This window comes from Ammospiza caudacuta, chromosome 4 (assembly GCF_027887145.1).
Source record: "Ammospiza caudacuta isolate bAmmCau1 chromosome 4, bAmmCau1.pri, whole genome shotgun sequence".
Lineage (NCBI taxonomy): Eukaryota > Metazoa > Chordata > Aves > Passeriformes > Passerellidae > Ammospiza > Ammospiza caudacuta.
This window is the reverse complement of record NC_080596.1, coordinates 24,416,138-24,434,334: the sequence shown is the minus strand read 5'-3', so window position 1 is coordinate 24,434,334 and position 18,197 is coordinate 24,416,138. Positions and strand designations below refer to the sequence as shown.

Here is an 18,197-nt window from a genome sequence, read left to right as displayed (position 1 = left end):
GGTTGGGTGCTGGAAAGGCTCCCTAGGGAAGTGGTCACAGCTCCAAGCCTGACAGGGTTCAAGAAGATTTTGGGCAATACCCTTAGGTACATGGTGTGGTTCTTGTGACTGTCCTATGATGGGCCAAGAGTTGGACTTTATGATCCTTCTTGGGTCCCTTCCAACTCAGGATATTCTTCCATGAGCTAGGAAAAACCAGAGCACTTGCACAGGATGCAGAGAGAGGTGAGTGCTGCTCTCAGGATGACTGGTGCTCCAGCTTAAACCAACCAACCAACCAACCCAACAACAAAAGGAGATGAAAAACTGTGGTTATTTTGTTTGCACAGGTATTTGCTCTGCTTTTAAGAGCCAATATGACTTGGTTTCTTTTTTTAATTGTGGGCACAGGTATCCTTGAGATTGTTTCTGAATCCATCAATTCACAGTTGCTCCTGTCTTCAGGAGTGGAGCAGACTCCAGAGAAGGAAAGCCCCAACTGATGCATGCATTAGAGTCTGAAACATCGAGTGAAAGGAGTTCTGCCTTCCTGCAGTTTCAGCAGCTGGCCAGGAGCAATTTAACTTCACAGGGAAGTTTTTTCTCTTAGACACATGTATAGGACACATGTATAGACAGTCTGAAGGGACTGCGTTATCAACTCTGGTAGCTGCTAGGATTTTTAGTGGTCCTGTATAAAGATAGCCCAGAGCCATTCACATTCAAATAAGCAATAAAAGGAATGCATTGTAGGAACATGATTCCTCAGAGATAAGATTACATATTTCATTAGGGAGAGACAGAGCACACTTTGGCACCTCATCAGCTTTGCTGCTTCGGGGCTCCCACAAGGATCAAGGTTCACATATTGCTGCAGGGCTTGAAACCTGTGCCCTCAGGAGTGCAAAACTCAGTAATGAATCCTACCCTAATAAATTTTTTTCTATCTTACTGTTTCCAAGGTCATGCCTGCCCCACGTGCTTATTTGTCAGACAATGCACAAGAAGTTATCATAAATTTTCCCTCATCTATCTTTGGGCAAACCTGTGGTATATCACAGGATTACTCAAGGTTAGCAACTGTTTCAATATGGAGTTCAACCTTTCACACTTCTGTTTTGTGCTTGGTCACATGTGAGGCACATCCATAACATGCATGAGAGCTTTAGTCAGTCCACAACACATAAACCCTGAGATGTTAAATACAACGTAAGTGAGGTATCACCTTATCAGACAGTCCCTCCAAGCAGCTTGCATGTTCTGTTTAAATATTAAATCTGGCTGAAGGTCACCACCAGCTGTCCATTAACCAAAATAAAAGGGTAAATCTGCACAGCAGCAACACCAGCCAAGGTGTGTCCTGAGCTGTGCCCCTTCTTTGTTTGGAATGAATGGAGCTTTCACCTCAACACTGCCAGGCAACGCTTAAAAACATCGTAAAATTTTATTACAAGGAGAAGGAAACACACCTTGTATGAGTAATTGCTGTTGAAAGATTAAAGGTGACAAACCTCAAGGAATGGATGTAGACATTGAGTCAAATGTTGCTCAACATGATGCTTACCAGGAATTCTCCTGAGCTGCAGATCAGGCTGGCATGATACTGCGCTGTATTTCCAGCTTGGTGTCAAACCTCTCAGATGTCACCCTGTTCTTCTAAGTTCTTCTAGGCCTTCTGATGTTTACATTTTTGTAATGAAATTTCTCACGCACATTTCATGTAAATAATGATTGTTTTGCATTCCTTTCTGGAGGAGGAGAAATTTGATAAACTCTTGGTTTGACCAGTGTAGCTGGAGAAGTGGCAACTACATCCTCCAATCCATGGTCACTTTTAAAAATCTGTAAATATTAGAGTCAAAAATAAACTATGCTTTTTTGCCTTAGATGTTTCATGCATGTGATATGCAGGTTGTTTAACATTCCCATAACAAATGGCTTAAACTGTGCCCCAGAAAAGTACCTGTTAAATCACTGTGATGTTAACATCACATATTTCACTTGAATGGGAGATTTCCTAGCAGGTTCCCTGTTGCTCAGAGTGAGCTGCATTTCCCTGATGTGTTCCAACCTCCTGAATTTAGGCTTAGAGCTATAATCCTTCACAACCTTGCTTTGTCTTACAGGTGTTTTGACTCTGCCTTGCTTTGCAGGCCAAAACCTGGCTTAGTTGAGAATTAACACACCTGGGAGATATCTAAGACCTCTGTTTCCTCTCAGTGAACACAACAGTCTCTTAAGTTGCTAGCACCAGATTCTTCTAGCATGTTTCCATGTCTGCAGTCATGTTTTCCTCCCCAGCTCTCTGATTTCTTTGAGACAGCAAGTCCCAGGGAGGGAGTTAAAGCACCCCAATGTCAAGCACTGCACCCTCTGTGAAATGTCCTGAACACAAGCAAAGGACAAGGACAACTTTATAGATACCCTCAGAGTTTTTACACCCATTCATATCTGTTCTAATACATAGCAGTGACTGAGATATTTCTTTCTCACTGCTAAATTGTTGTGATCTTTGGCTGGAACAGATGCTTTGTCATGGTGAAATTGCCTGTGGACAAACAGCAGAAGCAGCAGGGCAGTGCTGAAGAACTGTCCCTCCTTCATGTGCTGAACTGCAAAGCAGAGAAACAAGAGGAACTCTCAGCATCCTTCTTCCCTGGTGCCCTCTGGTGACTGACATTGATGTCCCCGCTCACACTGCACAGAATCCTGAAACACAAACCTGCTGAGGGGCCAGGCCTTGGGGAAGAAAAGAAATAGTATCGATTTTGTCCATTAGTAACAGTGTGGGATGTGAAACTTGGTGGTCTGGTTTATTTCCCTGTAGTTCATGCAGGCAGCACCACCACTGCTCTGCACCAAAAATGAAGGAACAGCAAAAGAGCTTCTTGAAAACATAGAGAACCACCCTGGAAATGTAGGAAAGGGTATCAGGAGAGGCTTGCATTAGTTGTGCTTTTACCACCATCCACTACATTAATACTCACACTGCATTAGCCTTGAAGAGAGGAGAGTGTCTGATCTGATGCTCAGGGACATACCCCACTACATCATCTCGTGTCCCTGTGGGATCAGTGCAGAGCTGGGGATGTTTAGCCTGGAAAAAAGGAGGCTCAGGAGAGACCTTATTGCTCTCTACAACTACCTGGAAGGAGTTTGTAGAGAAGTGGGGATCAATCTCTTCTTCCAGGTAAACAAGTGACAGGATGAAAGGAAATGAAAGGAAATGTCCTCAAGTTGTGCTAGGGGAGCTTTAGATTGGATATTAAGAGAAATATCTTCATGGAAAGAATGGTCAGGCATTGGAACAAGCTGCCCAAGTGGTGGAATCACCAGCCCTGGAAATGTTAACAAAATGTGTAGATGTGGCACTTGGGGCTGTGGTTTAGTGGTGAACATGGCAGTGTTAGGTTGATAGCAGGACTCAGTCTTGGAGGCCTTTCCAACCTTATCAGTGTGCTTTGTGAGACAGCCTGTCTCCCACTTCTGGGAGCCCTTCAGACTGTTTGCAAACATCCCCCAACTTAATTTCTGCCTCTGGAAGCAGTGGGAGCACCTCTCCTCTGGTGTGTGCTGGAGCCAAAATAGCTCAGGGTTTCAAATAACCCGAGGTGGAACACCCATTGCCTGCAATTAGCATACCATATCCAGGATCTGGAATGACCTGAAACTCAAGAGAAACCCAGGTGTCCCTAACACTTGGGGAGAAGGTCTGCTGGCAAGAGCATCTTGTACCTCAACAGCAGAGCAGCCAGAACTGTTATCTGGAGGATGCAGGAGTTGAAATCACTTAGAGCATCAAATACCTTGAGCTTTAAGCAGCTGGAGCATTTATCAGTCAGAGCTGTGAGAAACAGGAGCATCCCTAATCCAAACTAGCTGGGGTGTCTATCAACTGGAGCCAGGGTGTTTGTCACCCAGGTGCCACATGGGCTGTCCTCTGTTATCTTATATATCAAGAGTTCTGTTATCATTATAGTGCAAGCATTCCATATCACCAGAGTTTCATACCCCCTCGATGTTTCTCACAGACAGCTCCTCTAATCACTGACTGTTCCTGGTCCTTGCAGCAGCCATCTGACTCCAGATCCCACCAATCCACTATTTTATAACACTGTTCTTATTGGCTACAGGTGGATCCGGGCAGGTGCGGCTTTGGGCTTTAGGACTCCGTGATGCGGAGCACCTGCGACAAGAGGCTTTTCCTTCCTGCCCGCTGCTGGCAGCACCTTGGCGAGGGTCATGCTGGTGGGACCCTAAATAATGAATACAGGTGAGTGATCTTAAGTACAGACTCGCTTTAGTAGTGGTCATTTGTAGTTACTTCTAATAAAGAAATTCACAGAAACAAAACCTCTGCGTCCTCGCGTCTGCTCAGCAGCCTCCTGGATGCTTCTGGCTGGGGGTGTAGGACATGGGAATTGTGGAGGTTCATGGCTTTGTCCCTGATCCCGATGGACCAACCTCTGCATGCAATTGAGGAGAGAGACCTGGGGAGGAGACTCCATGATCAAGGACGGGCGTAGAAGGATGCCAAGCAGGAATGACTGTCAGGGAAGCCCAAAACAGCCATCACCGTGGGAGGAGAGATGGGGACAGGGAGCATTTGTCAGTCAGGGAGTCCCGTTTTGGGGACACACTGGAAAGGGGAGCTCAGCACTCCTGGCAGAGTGGCTTAGAAGTCCTGGATCTTGGGTGCTCTCAGCACTCTCGTGGGCTCCTGCAGCAGCAGCAGGGCTGTCACTGATCCGGCCCCTCAAACCAGGCAGCTGCATGTGCTGTGTACTGGGGCTCAGAGCCGGCCCTCAGCCCTGCTCTGCTGGCTGGCAGGGTGCACAGGGATTTGGGACCAGCAGCCAGGAGGGAGCAGAGGGGGCCCAGCAGGCCTGTGACATCAGTTCCCACAGCAGGCACACTGCCAGCTCCCGGCTGCGGCTGGCACCACGGCACAGCCGCTTTCCCCTGCTCCTCTGTGCACGTTTACGTGTGCGAGCACACACGGACACGGTGCCAGCAGCGGCACAGCCTCGCCCCTTCGCACCCGCGGCAAATGCAGCGGGAGCTGTGACGGTGAGAATAGGCCAGTGGAAAAGGTATTTTTGAATAAATTCCCGTCCTGTCCTGCAGGTGCCAGCACAGACGCACAGATTTGACAGAGACTCCGGGCCCCCTGCAGCCCTCTCTGGGCAAAGCCCCACCTTTCTCTGCTCAAACCAATAAATTTTAAACCAATCTGAGCCAGAACAACCCCAGTCCCAGACTTGCTTCTTCTCTGTTTGTCACCATGGTAGGCAATGGATAAACCTTCGCGCCCCCAAGTCCCAGGTCTTCCACCCAACACCCACGAGCTGCAGGGGTCTGACCCACAGAGAAGCCATTCCCGTGGGATGGTCGCTTCACAATGTTTGTGTGGGGAAAGCAGAGTGACTGGGAATCCCACAGTACCACCACCACTCCCCACTTGTGTCTTGGTGCTGGGGACGGTCCAGGCATCCATAGGGATGGGTTCAGTGCTCTGAGGCCTCTCTGAGCAGAGGGCAATGCTGTCACCAGCTCTGCACATTGGTGGTGTCCACAGAGAAGTTGCTCCCATAGCAGATTTGGCATTTGTTTTATCTTCCCTCATTGAATTTTGTGGTCTGGCCTCATTCCAGTGTGGGTGGGCAAGAGAAAGCCTCATTTACCTGACAACCTCATCATGCCTCTGGCCACACAGCCTAGAAAAGTACAGCACTAATTCTGATGCTGCAGAAAGACACAGGGACATAAATAACAACACACAGGCAGGAAGACAGACAGTGCTTTTATTGCTGGCTTTACCAAGAGAAAAGGGGATCGAGCACAGTGAAGGCAAACTCCTCATGGTGCACATCCAAACATCCAGGGCAGCAGGAGCTCCTGCCTGCAGCGATTCCACAGGGTGCACTGAAGACAGCAGCATCTGCAAGGGGATAGGAGAGCAGGACCACCCTTTACTCAGCCATTACTGCTCTGGCACTGCTGCAGCCCTGTGTCTGGAGTCAGGTGCCAGAGGAAAGGGAGACCCCGGGAAGGCACTGGTGCTGTGCAGCAGTGACAGAGCAGTGCCAGCACCCCCAGTTACCAGAATATGCCCATTGCCCTCCTGCGGTTGATGTCTCTCTTCAGCTGGCAGAGCGCACACGGGGTGCAACACCAGATGGAGCAAAAGTCTCGCAGGATGGAGCCCTGTGGAGCAAGGGACATTGCATGGAAAACCCCTTCCCACACCAAGCGTTAAACCTTTCAGCCTTCCTATTTTACACTGTCAGCACCCCATGGGAGCTCACTTGGGCCCTGCAGCATCCTGCTGCTCATATCCAGCAAGAACTGGGATGAAGTAGCATGTGCTGGGATTACCTCCAGCTCACAGTGCTGAGGCAGATATGTCCCTGACTCCTGGCCAGCTGGGATGCTCATGCAACTCCTCGTGTCTGCCCTTCCCCTTGGGCACCCCTTTCTCCTTCCTTGAGCCCCCAGTTCAGTACCCATCCCGTGGCTGTTGTTGCTGTGGGGACGGGCCCCCAAGCTGGTCACTCACTGGGATGTTGTATCTGGTGCGGTACAGGGTCCTCATGGCCACACTAGAGCCGCACAGGCAGCACTCGTCCATGTCCCCAGCCACCTGGCAGTTCAGGCAGAAGAAGCAGAACATCCCACAGAGACCTGTGGGACAGTGAGACGTGGACTTGGCCAATGGGTGCAAATACAGAGGGGGAAAACCCAGCTGAGAGCTGTGGCTCCTGACATCAGGCAAGAGCTGCTCTGCCTGCAGGACCCATGGGAGTGGGGTTTGTGGCAGGGTAATGCTGCAGGAGGAGCAGGAAACACATCACAAGCATCAGCAGGGATGAGGGCTCTGTATGTACTCACATACACCGCAATCGGAGCAGCAGTCCAGCAGCCCTGTTTGCCACTCCCCAACAGGCTGTTGGGCAGCTGAAAACTGGGGTTGGACTGTAATCACAGTTCGAGAGGCCATTGCCAGCACGGGCTCAGGTCCCTCCAGGCAGTTGGTGGTCTGGAAAGAAAAGCCATCAGAAGAACATGCTGCAGGTGTTTCTGAAGTGGGCGTCTTGCTCAGGCTGCTGCATTCAGAGAGAGCTCCTTGGGGAGTCCCCACTGCCAGGGTAATGCCCCTCTCACCACAAAGGGGGGGTACACAGCTCTGCCAGAAGCTGCCACTACCCTCTGAAGGAAAGCCCTCTCTAAAACCAGTTTTCCACCAAAGGCAGCAGCACATCATCCTATACACAGCACATATCCTAAGTAAAACGTCTGTAAAAACAAAGGTCCCTCTGCTTCAGAACTGCAGCGCTTCAATACCTCAAACTAGTCTTTTCATCTCCAGGTCATCTTTCATCATTGTCTGCATAAAATCACATAAAAATATCTGTGTAAAATTGTCTGCATTTTGGGCAGGTTTTGGGGGGTTTGTTTTGTTTTGTTTATGATCACAGTCTCCCAAAGTTACTACTGCTCAGTTCTGGTCTCCCCAAGCTCTCAGGAGTCCTGCCACCAGTTCCTATCCCTCCTCCACTGAACTGTCTGTGCCAACACGTCATCCTCCTCCTCCTCAGTCTTGTGGGGTCACCATGGCCTGTGGAGTTCTTCTCCATCCCATCCTTCCTCAGCAATGGGCTGTGTTCTCTGAGAGCAGAAAAGCTCCTACTTCACAGTACCATCCCCAAAATCACTTGACCAAAGTAACAACTCCACCTGCACCTCCATCAGGGGCCCCTTCCCTCCCTGCCACCCCTGCAAGGCACAGGACCAGCTTCTGCCACTCTCAGTTTTGGTTTTGGAGCTTTAATTAAAACAAACAAACAAAAAAAAATTTGAGGATTCTCCCACAGAACTCCCGTGCAGACACTTCCCCTGCCCTTTGCCCAAGCTCAGCACCACTTTGTTAAGACTCTAAGAGGATTGTTTTCACACCAGAATTGCACAGTTACACAAAGTTAAGTATTAAATGACACAAGAAATGGCGTGGAACAATTACTATGCCCAGCACTCAGACTGTGCCATTGAGCTCATTACTCAAATCAGAGTGGCACCAGCTGTGGCACTGCATTTGCACTGACTAATGGCAACAGGTGGCAAAGGGTTGCTGGCTCTGCTGGAAGCTCCTGTGACTCCCCAGCAAAACAGACACATCCCAGCTGTCAGAAACAGCCTGTTGCTGTAGGTTGAGCCCCTGTTCCTGGCAGTCCCAGGAAGAGGCAGTGGAAGCATGGCTAGGCTGTCCCCACCTGAGACACCTGTGAGTGCAGCAGGGGACACTGCATCCATCGTCCCTTTCCGGTCACCTCCTGGCCCTGCCTTGGCCAGCTGTCCCTGTTTGTTCATCCGTGAGATCTCAGGTGATTCCCATCCCCGCTGCAGCCAATGTAACACCTCCCAGCACACCAAATCAGCAGCCCCTTCAGGAAGCCTTGCACACAATGATTTAAGAAGAACCAGGAGGGGCAGGAGAGGAGACAGACCCTGGACAGGCTGTGCAGGGGTGAGCCCAGCATGGGGCTCCCATGCAGGGACAGGGATGTTCAGCAGCAGGCAGGACCACAGGGAGAATTGTGCACAGGAGCAGCAGCAGCAGCAGCATCAAGAGAAATTTTAGGGACAGGATTCCTCCAGTCAGGCTTCTTCTTCCCCTCCCCAGGTACGAGCACACCACATCCCTGCACAGGTGGTGGCTGCAGTGCAGTGCAGGCAGCAGCAAGGAGAAACCTCTGCCATACACTCAGCTACTGAGAGATGGGCCAGGCCTAGCACAAAAAAATGTATCACAATTTCACAATTCACACCCCCATGGCATCACCAGCCGTGCTGGAATGACTGATGGGGGCAAAAGCATCCTGAGGTGCATGCAGCTTCATTTCACCAACAGCCAAGGTCATAAAGCTGTATCTATGGGCACTGTGTGTGCACAAATACAGTGCACTATGTGAGCAACACAGTGCAAAAACTGCTGTCCTCCACCTCTGTTCCCCACATCTGTCAAGATGCCTTCAGCAGCACCCACCACACTGTAGTTAACCCTGAAGCAGCTTTCCAGGTAGAAAACCTCACCTTTTCTTCCACCCTTTCCCCTTGCCCAGCATCACCACTTCAGCCACAAGCAGTTTCTGTACCAGACCAAAGCAAAGCCATGCCACACGTACTTTCCAAGCTGTCCTTGTCCCAGCAGAGACGTGTCCTTTTCCTGGTTCTCATGCTTTATATGTGCTCTGGCAAGTGACCTCTGCTCCCTCTGACTAACAGAGCAAAAGGTAGCTTAGGTGCAGCTCTGCACAATGGCAGCTTCCCTGCTGCATTCCTACTGCCAGCCCTCACCTCTCCCCACCCAGTTGTTCTCCAGGCCCAGAGCCCTGGTGGGAGAGGTTTTCCAAGAAGGGCAGTTTGTTGCCAGGCTCCTGTGCTGCCCTAAGCCATGTGCTGTTGGAGGGGCAGGACCATTCCTTTGTCAAACCCGAGCATCTGCAAGAACTGTCTGTAACTGCACTGGGTGACACAGGGGTGGCCTTCCTCAGGCTAAAAATGCATTTTTCTGCATTGCCAGGGATCATCCATCTGAGCCATCTGGGTTTAAGCAGTTGGGAGTGCCATCACACACATCCACCCCTCAGCATGGACAGAGCCGCTACTTACCCATAAAATGTTTTGTGGTAAAGGGGAAGGTAGAGTGGGGACAAAAAAAAATCATATTCTCCTTAAAGAATGAAGCTGGGAGATATTTTCAGGGATCAAAAGTCCTTTAGCATTTCTCTTGAGATTGATGGAGAGAGGGTGGATGCAACCTCCACCTTCAGGGTGGGAATGCAGGGCTCACAGCCCAGTGCAGACAGATGGGCAGTGTAATGCCATGCAGGAAGATGGCACCATTTGTACCTAGAGAGGACGCAGATAACCCACAACCCAGACAGGTTTTTTATTGCAGGTGTGGAGGAATTCATGCTCAGGGTCCATATCTCTTCAACATCAAGGTGAGCTGGTGCCAGGTACCCCCTGCCTTTCTATTCAGAAAGCATCACTCACCAACAGCAGAGGTCACTTGGCTGCAGGAAGACCCAGCTCTGCCCTGCAGCAGTAGTCATTTTCCCAAATTTTAAAACTTGGATGAGCAACACTGACTCCTTCGATGTATTAAATATCCTTTCTAATAGCTGATCCAATAACAAAATACTAGTGAAAATCTCTCTCTGCAGCAGGCACAGGGAAATCTCAGCTACACAAAGGGCTGCTGAGATGGATGGAGCAGGAGAAGGATTGGTGCTCTCAGGTGGTGCAAGAGTGACACACACAGAGGTAGGAAGACAAATTCAAAACTTTATTTCTGCAGTTAAGTAGGGAAAATCAAATGCAGTCAAGGCAAGCTCCACATGGTGCATTTCCCAACAGTCAGAGCAGTGGTGACTCCTGCTTGCAGCAGCTCCAAGGATGCAGCGAGGATGGCAGCCTCTGCAACAGGATGGGAGAGGAGTGTCAGGACTGAGATGTGCCTCACCACACTCTGTGTATCACCCCAGTCCTCCTCCCTCCACCCTGCATAAGGTCCCCGGTGACATTTTGCTTCAGGACATGTCACTCTGGCCAACTGTCCATGGCCATTTTCCCACTGCAGCAAACTTGGTCTGGTGTCAAGATGTTGGCAGGAGAGGCTCTGGGAAGCGACCTGCGTGTGTGTGACAGCAGCTTTATGGACGAGCACCACCATCCCTGGCTTACCAGAATATGCCAAGCTCCCTCCTGCGGTTGATGTCTCTCTTCATTTGGCAAACAGAGCAAACAGTGCACCACAGGGTGACACAGTAGTCAGAGCAAATGGACCCCTGTTAGGGAGACACAGGTTAGGGACAGAGGCTTCCCAGAGACCACGTTCCAGCCAAGAAAATTTAATCGCATTCTAGGTCAAGTACTCTTTTCTTCTCAGCAGGCTGCAGCATCCTGAGTAGAAAACACTGAAGCCTTGGGCTGGCAAACCCCAGGAACCACAGAAAGGAAGGAAGGAGCCCTTTGTGCAAGCTGCAGATAACAGCTTATCTTTTGACTTCTGACGTTCAGACTGGGAAGAAAAAACGTTCACAGGAAGAGACAATGTGGGGAAAGTGAACTTGGGACCCTATGGTTTGCCCTTGCGATGGCAGCAACCACCTCCCTTGCAGGAAGAAACACCCTCACATAGGCACGGTCCACTGTTCTCCCAGACCTGATCATGGATCTTTATCCATGTAACCTATTTATCAGCTTCACCTATTCTTTATTCAGCCCACAGTTATCTCAATCAAAGCTCCAAGACAGAAGCAGCGCTGAGATGGATAAGAATGGGAAAAGCAGGGGGAGTGGCAATCCCTGCTGTCCTGAGCCCCTCCCTCAAGCGCAGAGAGAGGGGCCTTGGGGCGCCCTGTCCTTCAGGCCCGCAGTGGGTGAGGGGCAGGCTCAGCACTGACCGGGATGTTGTATCTGGTGCGGTACAGGGTCCTCATGGCCACGCTGGTCCCACACAGGCAGCACTCGTTCATGTCCCCAGCCACCTGGCATGCCAGGCAGGGGAAGCAGAACATCCCGCAGCAGCCTGGCAGGGGAAGAAAACGGCCCTGGCTGAGGCTCTGCCTGCCGGCCTGGAGCCGCCAGAGCAGCTGGGAGAGCCAGGCTGCCGGGCTGCGCTGTGGCACCACCACAGAGGCAGCAGGGACACGGAAAGCGTGTCCAAGGCACTCACAGACGCCACAGTCGGAGCAGCAGTCCATCAGGCCTGTCTGCCACGTGCACCTGGAGACAGACGACATGGCCCCACCGAATTGGGGCTGGATCGTCACTACGGTTGGGGCAGCCATTCCCAGGCCCTCTTCTGAAAGAGACAGGAAACAGGAGAGTCAGTGAAAAACCCGTGTTTGGTCTGAACCTCCAACCAAACTGGTGGCTACCACCCTTCAGCAGGCCTCCTTCTGCCCAGCTCCCTTGCTGCCACTGGAGGGCATAGAGCATAACCACATCTTGCCTGCATTTCTATCTGTTCAAGGTTTTCACATTATCTGCCATTTTATCCAGCCTTCAAAATAGCATCACTCACGTTCTCCACTCCACTCCATAAAGGCTTTGCTAGTGCTTAGACATGACTCATTCCCCTCGTGCTGAACTGGGCAGTGAACCCAAGCTAAAGGGAGTGACTTGGGCATTCCAGTTGTTGAACTTGGTGTATTTTACACAGCATGGGCACAGGGTATGTGGGAAGCAGCTGTGGGCTCATTTCCTCATAACAAAGCCAGGTACACACAAAAGAGTAGTATAGAAAACTCGTATCTCCAGTTTCCTGATGTATGGAGCCACAAAGGGAGAAAATCAATGTCCAAAGTCTGAAACATTCTCCTTGCCTTATGTGGTTAAGCAAGCAAGTAAACCTTGAAAATCAGTAAACCTCAGATCTAAAATAATAATAATGATGATGATTATAATGATAATAGTAAGAATAGAAACAAGAGCAATTTCTTTCTGCTTCTAATTCCCAAGCCAAGTAAAAAAGCACAAAGCTTTTCTAGGTAACAAGTCTAAGAAAGTTTGGGCTTGGGTGAGGTTCTCTGAGATAAGATAGACTGCCTGCTCACATTTGTTGTGCCTTCTTTTCTGTAAATTGAGTGGATTTATTTTATGTCTTAGAAACAGCAGTTTGACAAAGGCAGACCCACCCTACTGGGTGGTCAGCCTCTTCCTCTTCCTCCTCTTCCTCCTCCTCCTCCTCATCCCATTGCTTCTGAGCTCAGAAGCCAGAATAGAAACTGAAATGAAGGAGTGATGCTGGGGGAGGGGAAGCACTTTTTTTCTCCATAAGCACTTTCTTTCTCCAGAAATCCCACTCATGGCTTCAGCTGGCAGCACACACCAGTCTGTAAGCCCTGCAGGAGTGCAGCTGGGGGTAGTATCAGGTGTGTGCCCAGAGGGAAGTGCAACACCTCTGCCAACCCACAGCTTCCCTCTGCCTGGCAACAGCAGTGCCACCACACAAGTATTATTCACCTATTTTCTCCTCTCCTAGCTGCAAACAATAATGAAGAGTTTGAAGCATAGCTGCTCTTGCCACCAACAGCACAAGCCATTGAAGGGACAAGCAAGCACATGGAGAGAGCAGGTATCAAAACCCATCAATATCCAAACTTCTGGCAGGGCAGCTCAGTTTAAACAGAGAGTATTGAGTACCAATCAGATTCCTTTAACACATTTATACAATTGTGTTAGCATCAGAAAGCAGTAAGCAAAGGTAAACTCTCCATAATCCAGCTTTTGCGCACAGCTTTTTAAATCCCATCCCCCTCCCCCCCCGCCCCACCAGTAGGATTTGCCATATAGTTTGATTTATATTTTGTGTTAAGCAGGAAAAAAGAAAAAAAAAACCCTACTTTGACACTATTATTCCACTCTTCCCAGGCTAACAAGTTAGTAATATTTCCATGCTTTTAGAGAACTAACCTGGTGAGCAGCCTTGCCTCCTCTCCCTGCACAAAGAGGCTCTGGTAAAGATGAAACTAAACTAACTCCCTCAGATGTTATTGGCAGCCAGTAGTAAAAAAACACACAAGTGGGAGGTAACTTGAAGGGGGAGGTCAGGAGCTGTTCCCTGTCCTTACAACCACAGACTTTAAAAATGCAGAACACAGTAATTTATTTTTCCTTTTCCCAAGATTAATTATTTCTTTTTTTAAAAAAAATATTTGCATGCTTATTGTCTTGTTCCCTTAACTTTGCCCACATGATGTTGCTGCTCAGGGAAGAGCAGTTCTGAATAATGTACTTTTATCAGAACAGACATATAGGTTTTCATTTCTTAGAAAACACATCCTACATGGGGAGGCTTTCCATAATAATTAGGCTGATTCCTTAAGTGCTTGTCACAGGCCATGTAGCCCAGCCACTACAGTAAAATTAACTGAGCAATTACTATACGCACATAAATTTCACTTCATAAGACACTAATATTACAGTTTCTACACTAACATGCCCCAAATACATAACCACTCATGCCCCATGCAAGACAGTTTTGGATGCACTTCCAAATTTTGTGGAGAATCTGTGGCACTAGGACAGCACTTTTTGTTTCCCAGCAGGATGCACACAGCATGCAGAGATCCCAGAGAGGGTCTGGGTGGTGTTTCTCGGGAGCAAGTCAAGCTCAATGCATCCCATGGGAAGTGCTGATGCTGAGATTCCCTTCTCTCTCATCCTCATGAAGAATGGGGAAAGGAGAAGTTTGGGCTAAACTTCAGTATGGCAGCTTTGTCAGCAGGCTGGGACTTAGGGTGCTTTATGGGAAGGCTTTATGGGTATGGGAAGCACCAGTAGTGCTGCTGAGAAAACAGAGAGATGTGTCTTGAAATGCTTCCCTTGGCGTCCAGCAGCTCCAAAGTTTCTGTGTCTGTCCCTGCTTTTTACAATGGGGTTGCCTGGCCACTCCCTGGCTGGCTCATACACAGTTGGTGTTCTTTGTAAGAACATTGCAATAGGCTATGAAAACTGAGGTTTGCAAAAAGTTGTGGATCAGCAGATTCTCCCTAGAGGAGGAGATGCCTGACATCCCAGCAGCAGGCTGGATGAGGCTCATGGTCAGGAGTCTGCTGGGGAGGAGGGAAACAACAAGTTGAAATGCAGTCAGGTTTTTTAGGTGGTAAGAAGGAAAAGCTCCAGAGAGACCTCAGAGCACCTCCCAATACCTAAAGGGAGCTACAAGGGAGCTGGAGAGGGACTTTTCACAAGGGCATGTAGTGACAGGGCAAGGGGGAGTTGCTTTGAACTGGAAAAGGGTAGGTTTAGTCTGTATTATGAAGAAATTCTTCATTGTTAGGGTGGTGAGGCATTAGAATAGGTTGCCCAGCAAAGCTGTGGATGCCCCATCCCTGGAAATGTTCAAGGCCAGGTTGGATGGGGCTTTGAGTAATGTGCTCTAGTGGAAAGCATCCCTGCCCACAGCATGGGGTTTGAAACTAGATGATATTTAAAGTCCCTTCCAAACCAAGCCATTCCATTTTTATTTCTAAGAAGACAATGGAAAAATTCCACTGAAATTAATATTCACCAATTTAACATGTACTACAGTAAAGGCAATACTGATGAAGATTCAGGAGCACAGATGAAAAAAAAATCTCCCTTAATACCTTTTTGCTTTCTCTGCAAAGGACAAAGTATGGATTACACAGTCTATCTCTATTTTATGGAGCAGCTACAAGCAGAAATTTATGTGTTCCAGTTTGGCCCTCTCACACGTAAAAGTTTGTGCTTGTTCTCTGTACCACTTAAAAGAAGTCCAACCTTCAAACATGACCACAAATGAACAAAGCCACTTTCCCCAGCACGCTGCCTTGTACTATTTACACAAGCTAAGGTGTCTTCAGTGGTAAGAGGTGTGTTCATTCACAGAGGGTCCATGAATCCCATTGGTGTGCAGGTCAGGGGGGCTGTCTGGCACAGGAGGGTGCCTGGGGGCCTCTCTCCAAAGCTCTGATCCCACCAGTCCTTTCCAGAGACAGCTCTGTTTCAGACATGGAGAAGGTCTTCTGAATCAGAAACTTCACCTTTTTTCTAGACGTCTCCACAGCTTCAATGGAAGAACATGTTACCCACAAACCTCGCTCTCTTCCCACAGCTTGAAATGGCTCAGGTAGAAGGGAAGTTCCTGCAATGGTAAAAGCTGCAGGAGAATGGAGCTGAGAAAGTGCAAGGGGAAATTTTCACAGCCCTTAGAAATATAGCTGAGGGTCAGTTGCACATCTCACCAACACTGAAGCCATTGCAGTTGGTACAAGCAGAGAGCTGCTCCCATGTCTGCACATCCCTCATCTCTGCCATGCCAGGAACACTGCACACAGTAGAGAGAGTCTTGGGTGGCTGATCAGAGAGGAATTGATGCTATGGCTGGGAGTGTGCAGTGCCCTCTGGGCAAGGGGCTGAACCCCTGTACCACAGGCACCGAAACATAAAGTCCAGCACACAGTGAAGAGCTCACATCCAGGGCCAAAGGTACCACCAGCTTCACAGCAGCTCTTAGCCACAGCTGGTCACACCTAAAAGTGGTTTCAAATCCCTCAACAATTGCATGCTAGCACTAGCAATGGTTTGTCACGAGATGTTTCACACATCTTGTGTGAGAAAGACATCACACATCTTGTAGCTGAGCTTCTGCTTCCTGTGGCTTGCTACCTTTTCATGCTCTCAGTGGTGCCACTCTTTCTCCAGGTCACTCAGACTTACAGGATAATGCCCTGTGGGAATCAAGCTTTACCTCAGGAGCTCACAAGGTAAAAAACAACTAAAGTAAAAATCAACAAGTCAATCCTCTTGTTACAAACAGATCAGTCCAACTTACACACTTTGTAGTCTGCTGCTTCATTAACCGCCTAAATCTCACTGAGTTGCACCTGCACACAAGCAGAACTATCAGAGGGTGCAAGCGTGGATCTTCCTGTACCCATCCCCATCCCCACAGAATGGTGAGAAGCAGGAGAACCTCCGCAGTTCAGCTGCTCTTGGGTCAGCTCCAGAGGCTTTCTGGAGTAAGCTGGCCCATGGCTAATTTCCAGCTTGGACATGTGCTCTTTGCCTTTTCTATGGCAGTTTTATCCCAAGCTGACAGCTGCCTCCAGGGCAATGCAGGGGACGATGGACCTTCCCTTCTGCTGTCCCTTGAGTTTGCCACACGGGGTGTCCTTTCTTTAACACCTGAGCAGGAGTGAAGTGAACAGCCACACAGGATGCATCATGAAATTAATCCAGCATTAACCAAGGTATTAGCAAAAGGACGTCCAACACACTTTGCAATGGTGTTTGACAGGTGAAATGTATTTTTTAATGTATTGATGTTATTTAGCAGAATAAATTGTATTGTAGATTAAAAAAGGCCTTTATACTTAATAATAATAATGTTTCTTAAGACAGATGGGAGAAGGGGAGAAGGTATTGAGAGAGCTGAACCCAGAGAGATGATGTGCAAGATGGGGAAGCTGTATGGCTCCACACCTGCTGCATGTGCATGACTGCAAGTGCCCCTCAAAGGAGAGCTTTGCTTCTCTATGACAGTCTCATGACCCAACATTGCTCACCCCAATGGAAGGGTAGGTTATAACCTCTGATGGAAGCTCCCCAGCAGTTTAACTTCCATTTTTCTGACTTAACATGTCATATATAAATCAGCACTGAGCAGCTCAAATCTTGAAGGCAATTTTTTGCCTCTTGTTTCCCTTCCTGCCACTGATTTCTCAAGCAAATCCCAAAGACAGCAGACAACAACACTCACTGCCTCTGCACCTGCCGCATGGGGATGGTTTCCCTGTGCGCATGTCCCAAGATGTCCCCTGGCAGCATATCATCTCACAGCTGAGCTGAGACTCAGGGAGGACTGAGGGAACACTTCCCCCATCCTACCCAGCGCAGGAGAAAAAACCCACCAGCAGCTGTCCCCAGGTGCTGCTAGCAGTGGTCCTGATGTGGAGGTCATATTCATCAGAAAAAGCCACAATAAGGGAAGGAGCTGTGTAGGTGACAGAGTCCTGCTTGGGGCTGAGCAACCAAAAGTTTATCACCTGTCACCTGGGAAAGGAGGCATGCACTGCACACCGGACCTCCAGCCTGCCCTTTACCTAGCCAAGAGCAACCTCAGCCCCACCAGCTCCAGGGACCACTTGTGCATACATGGCCTTGGCTTTCTGCCCTGGGCTTTCCTCCCAAGAAGGAGAGAGGCAGGAAACTCCCACCCCTATCTAACAAACACAGTCAAAGTGACACTTAAACATGGTCTGCCAAATCCTTCTTTTACTGCCTTGCTGCACCCACTGGGCGCTGTCATGCATGCAGAAGTGCAGGGGAAAAAGGGATCACGCAAACTCTAAGCAAATAAATTCAAGGTGCCTTCCAGCAAATGCTTAAAAGCACAACAATAACACATCTTATGGTGTACATAAGTCTGTGCTTTCCTCCATTTTCCTCTCAAGTACTTTTATTTCCATTTATACATATTCCCTGAAAAAGTGATTTATAGCATGACAGAATTTGGGGAAAATAAGCTCTGATGAAGCTGAAAATCTGTTTGACAAATATTTGGCTGTGCTGCAGCGTGACAGGCAACAAAAAATGCACACAGGTTTTTCTACTAAGTGGTGTGATTTCACAGTGCTGAAGTGAACACTGAACAGCAAACAGTGGTTTCACCAGTGTTGAAG

At 48.8% G+C, this 18,197-nt stretch overlaps 2 protein-coding genes across 5 annotated transcripts; both read right to left on the bottom strand.

Moving 5' to 3' along the window:
- Positions 1–5,773: 5,773 nt before the first annotated feature.
- On the bottom strand, positions 5,774–9,174 carry LOC131557130 (placenta-specific gene 8 protein-like). Of its 3 annotated transcripts, XM_058804180.1 has the most exons (5): positions 9,162–9,174; positions 6,871–7,018; positions 6,539–6,663; positions 6,083–6,186; positions 5,774–5,920 (listed from the first exon to the last, which is right to left on the bottom strand). In XM_058804180.1, coding segments are annotated over exons 2-5 (339 nt in total). In that variant the 5' UTR covers positions 6,980–7,018; positions 9,162–9,174; the 3' UTR covers positions 5,774–5,919. The 3 variants fall into 3 exon arrangements, with proteins under 3 accessions (XP_058660163.1, XP_058660161.1, XP_058660162.1); XM_058804178.1 differs by lacking the exon at positions 5,774–5,920 and having other exon boundaries at positions 6,079–6,186; XM_058804179.1 differs by lacking the exons at positions 5,774–5,920; positions 9,162–9,174 and adding an exon at positions 9,070–9,157 and having other exon boundaries at positions 6,079–6,186.
- Positions 9,175–10,306: 1,132 nt separating this feature from the next.
- Positions 10,307–13,537, bottom strand: LOC131557061 (placenta-specific gene 8 protein-like). Of its 2 annotated transcripts, XM_058804069.1 has the most exons (5): positions 13,462–13,537; positions 11,720–11,848; positions 11,448–11,572; positions 10,726–10,829; positions 10,307–10,458 (listed from the first exon to the last, which is right to left on the bottom strand). In XM_058804069.1, coding segments are annotated over exons 2-5 (345 nt in total). In that variant the 5' UTR covers positions 11,835–11,848; positions 13,462–13,537; the 3' UTR covers positions 10,307–10,457. The 2 variants fall into 2 exon arrangements, with proteins under 2 accessions (XP_058660052.1, XP_058660051.1); XM_058804068.1 differs by lacking the exon at positions 10,307–10,458 and having other exon boundaries at positions 10,722–10,829.
- Between the last annotated feature and the right edge of the window lie 4,660 nt (positions 13,538–18,197).